The 4,285-nt window shown below is 42.7% G+C and overlaps 1 protein-coding gene across 1 annotated transcript; it reads left to right on the top strand.

The window, feature by feature from the left end:
• Positions 1-721: 721 nt before the first annotated feature.
• LOC139564325 (V-set domain containing T-cell activation inhibitor 1-like) lies at positions 722-2,635 on the top strand (the record flags this gene model as incomplete). The annotated part of the gene is made up of 3 exons (XM_071383776.1): positions 722-1,040; positions 1,128-1,400; positions 1,950-2,635. Coding segments are annotated over 3 exons (732 nt in total), but the record flags the coding sequence as incomplete, so codon positions are not given.
• Positions 2,636-4,285: the final 1,650 nt, after the last annotated feature.

Below are 4,285 nucleotides of genomic sequence, written 5' to 3'. Positions count from 1 at the left end.
CTTTAGAGATGTAAAGAAATTGTGTTTCTTAAAAAAAAGAGACATTTAATGCCCACTGAATTGACTAAGAAAAGTAACATAAGTAGGTTTTCACACAGTTTATCGTACCAGCTCTATTAAGAGCGAGAATTGTAGGTAAGGAACATTTAATTAGTAGGCTAATGCCTGGCATTTGTCTATGAATTCTTGTCTTTCACCGAAATTATTGAGATGGTGGTTGCTTCTAGAGAATAAGACCCATTTTGTAGAGCTGGTCTTAATGTAGTCGATTAAACTCAACTCCACGATTTATGATGGAGTTGAGCTGAGACTAGTGTGGGCAGACTGGAGCTCCGATGTCACATAAAATGACCTTTTTATCAAAAGACTGATTTCAGAACCCCAAAAACATGCTGCAATTACACACAACATTTGTCTGTGTAATTGTGGGCTATTCTTTGGGTACAGAAATCAGTCGTTTTTTATTAAAAAAAAACAATTTTATGTGTCGTCGGCGCTCCAGTCTGCCCACACTAGTCGCCGCTCAACTCCATCGTAAAGTTGAGTTTAGTCGGCTAGATAGCTAGTCTTAACTTTCATTATAGTTGACCTTCCACTCTGAATCCTCCAAACAGCGCATTACATTACCAATATAACTCTCCCTTTCTCAAACCTCTCTTTCCACCTATTCCATATATCAGTGATCTCATCAGTGGTAACTACAACAAGTCTACAACCCTGAGAAGTGGCAGCTCCGGGCAGTGACTTCACCCTTAATTGCTCTTTCCCTTCGTCTAAAAACCTGAACCTCAACAACCTGGTCATCAACTGGCAGCGTGGAGAATCAGAGGTGGTCCACAGCTATTACCATGGGGGAGATCAGCTGGAAAGACAGAGTGTTGTTTACAAGGGACGCACTCATCTGTTTGAAGACCAGCTCATTGTGGGAAATGCCTCACTTAGACTAAGTGGTGTGCAGCCGAGTGACCAGGGCCAATACACCTGTGATGTGACAGATGAACAGGGAGGCACCCAGGAAAAGCTACAACTTCTAGTGGCAGGTAAGTTCCATTGGTGCTGCATCTATATTGTATAGTTTAAATTATGATAACTGCCCCTACAAAATATTTTTTAATATCTCAAACCAGTCCCTTATGATGAGCCCAGGATATCCGCCCAAGCCACCTGTGATGGCTTCATTGTCACCCTCCATGCCTCTCAGGGGTTTCCCCAGCCAGAGTTAGTGTGGAAAGGTGTGATGGACAGTAACACCACTATGGAATTGGACAGCAGGGGGCACTATGAGCTGAAGAGTGAGGTGACACTGTGGTTGAACAGCACTCTGACTGTTACAGCCGAGTTGAGACTGAGGGTTCTGGACCAGAGTTTCACCAAGTCTCTCACACTCCACCCACCACCAGGTAAAATATCAGGGTTCCAGAGTTTGTTCCTTGACTCAATGATGTTTTCAGATACTTTTAACATTTGTTTACAGTTCTTTTGGAGTTGGGTATTTTTTGATTGGATATTTTGGATTATTGATCATACAGTACATGTGTTCTTATTATCATTCTTCTGGTGTAGTTTGTACCTAGTCCATTGGGATGTGATGAATGATGATACCATACTTGCACAATGGCCTTTGACCATGGGCTTCTCTGAAGCAGCCTGTGAGTGGTTTTCACATTTTACATTACATTTACATTTAAGTCATTTAGCAGACGCTCTTATCCAGAGCGACTTACAAATTGGAAAGTTCATACATATTCATCCTGGTCCCCCGTGGGGAATGAACCCACAACCCTGGCGTTGCAAGCGCCATGCTCTACCAACTGAGCCACACGGGACCATAAAGTACCACAATACTTTGTTACAGTTCATGATAAAACTCTTGTCAGATATAGAGGGGAATGTTGCTTATTTCAGTGACTGAGGTTGAGTATTCCTTTCTTCTCTCCTCCCTTCCACAGTGTGCTGTGTGATGCCTGCTGAGAAGAGGAGCAGATTTTTTATGTATCCACTGCTGATAATGCTGCTGGGATTGGTGCTCCTGTTGTCCTGGAAGAGGTCTGAGCAGGAGACCAAAAAGGATAAGAAAACACAAGAATAGAATGACCTTCAGTCCATGGTCACTCAACAGGCTTTATGCCAGAGCAACTATCATTGCTTGTTTACAGAGAAAACATAAAGGGAGGAAAGCCTTTTATTCTAAAGTCCATTTTCATGGGAAGTCATTTTGTAAAATCTGAACTACACTACAATACTTTATACACAAAGTTAAACATGATAGAGTTGACACACTGTATTGTCAAACAACACAGTTGACACACTCACTAAATATAAACAATGGGAGTTGCACACCACACCACTAGAGAGTCATATGTACCTCTACTCCGAATCTACTTCCTCTTAAGGTTTCTTCTATGTAGCGAGTTTTTGCTTACTGCTACTTGCTCAGGGATTTAGCCCAGGTTACTGTGTAAATCACCTTTTTTCATCTGAAGTTGTCTTACTGGGCTTTATAAATTACATGTATTTATTGATTGAAATTATGGCAGCTATAGCGTCTAATGAAAGTTGTTACATGTATGTTCCAGTCAGTGTATCATACTTTCCAGAATTTGTTATTTTGTAATAAAAGGAGATGAAACCCCAATTGTGATGTATTTTTTCTAAATCTATTTTACAGGAAAGAAATGGCATGTTGGCAGTATACCAGCAGTACAGGGAGAGTGTCATTTTCTCCGGTAACATTTCTTATTTTAGTAGAATCCTCTTGGTCAAATAATGACATGGAACTCTATAGTTTTATTTCATTATACCCAGAGCAAATATATTTGTTTTGGTGTTCCAGTGGGATGCAGGGGGCAACATTGATCAAAGCCAGGGAATTTCTCATTCTCATGTGCTTAGACTGCACAGGGGAGAATTCCAATTCATGTAGGGATGCCTGGATTTATTTTCCACTGTAGCAGCATGATGTACAGTACTCATCATCTAAAAAGCAGAAAGATAGTCCAACATAGCCTCCAACAGCTACTCTATAGTTGAACAGGCTACCAATTACTTCTCACTAGAAGAAGTTAAGCTACACCGGCATTTCCAATGTTTAGTTTTTTGCCCTAGCACTACAGAGCTGGTACAAATAATCAAAGCTTGATGATTAGTTGATTATTATCCCCAGGACTGTCACGTGTGCTCCCTCTCCAGCCTCTAGGTCACCAGGCTGCTGATTATTATTCCGCACACCTGTCACCTTCGTAACGCGCATCAGCACCTAATAACACATCAAATCAAGTTTATTTTATATAGCCCTTCGTACATCAGCTAATATCTCGAAGTGCTGTACAGAAACCCAGCCTAAAACCCCAAACAGCAAGCAATGCAGGTGTAGAAGCACGGTGGCTAGGAAAAACTCCCTAGAAAGGCCAAAACCTAGGAAGAAACCTAGAGAGGAACCAGGCTATGAGGGGTGGCCAGTCCTCTTCTGGCTGTGCCGGGTGGAGATTATAACAGAACTATGCCAAGATGTTCAAAATGTTCATAAGTGACAAGCATGGTCAAATAATAATCATGAATAATTTTCAGTTGGCTTTTCATAGCCGATCATTAAGAGTTGAAAACAGCAGGTCTGGGACAGGTAGGGGTTCCATAACCGCAGGCAGAACAGCTGAAACTGGAATAGCAGCAAGGCCAGGCGGACTGGGGACAGCAAGGAGTCATCATGCCCGGTTTGCCGTGACGTATGGTCCTAGGGCTCAGGTCCTCCGAGAGAGAGAAAGAAAGAGAGAAGGAGAGAATTAGAGAGAGCCAAGATTTTCAAAATGTTCATAAATGACAAGCATGGTCAAATAATAATCAGGAATAAATATCAGTTGGCTTTTCATAGCCGATCATTAAGAGTTGAAAACAGCAGGTCTGGGACAGGTAGGGGTTCCATAACCGCAGGCAGAACAGCTGAAACTGGAATAGCAGCAAGGCCAGGCGGACTGGGGACAGCAAGGAGTCATCATGCCCGGTTTGCCGTGACGTATGGTCCTAGGGCTCAGGTTCTCCGAGAGAGAGAAAGAAAGAGAGAACGAGAGAATTAGAGAGAGCATACTTAAATTCACACTGGATAAGATAGGAGAAGTACTCCAGGTATAACCAACTGACCCTAGCCCCCCGACACATAAACTACTGCAGCATAAATACTGGAGGCTGAGACAGGAGGGGTCAGGAGACACTGAGGCCCCATCAGAAGAAACCCCCGGACAGGGCCAAACAGGAAGGATATAACCCCACCCACTTTGCCAAAGCACAGCCC

This window comes from Salvelinus alpinus, chromosome 35, assembly GCF_045679555.1.
Source record: "Salvelinus alpinus chromosome 35, SLU_Salpinus.1, whole genome shotgun sequence".
NCBI classification, from domain to species: Eukaryota; Metazoa; Chordata; class Actinopteri; order Salmoniformes; family Salmonidae; genus Salvelinus; species Salvelinus alpinus.
Note: the sequence above shows the minus strand (reverse complement) of the source record. Positions and strands in the feature narration are given on the sequence as shown.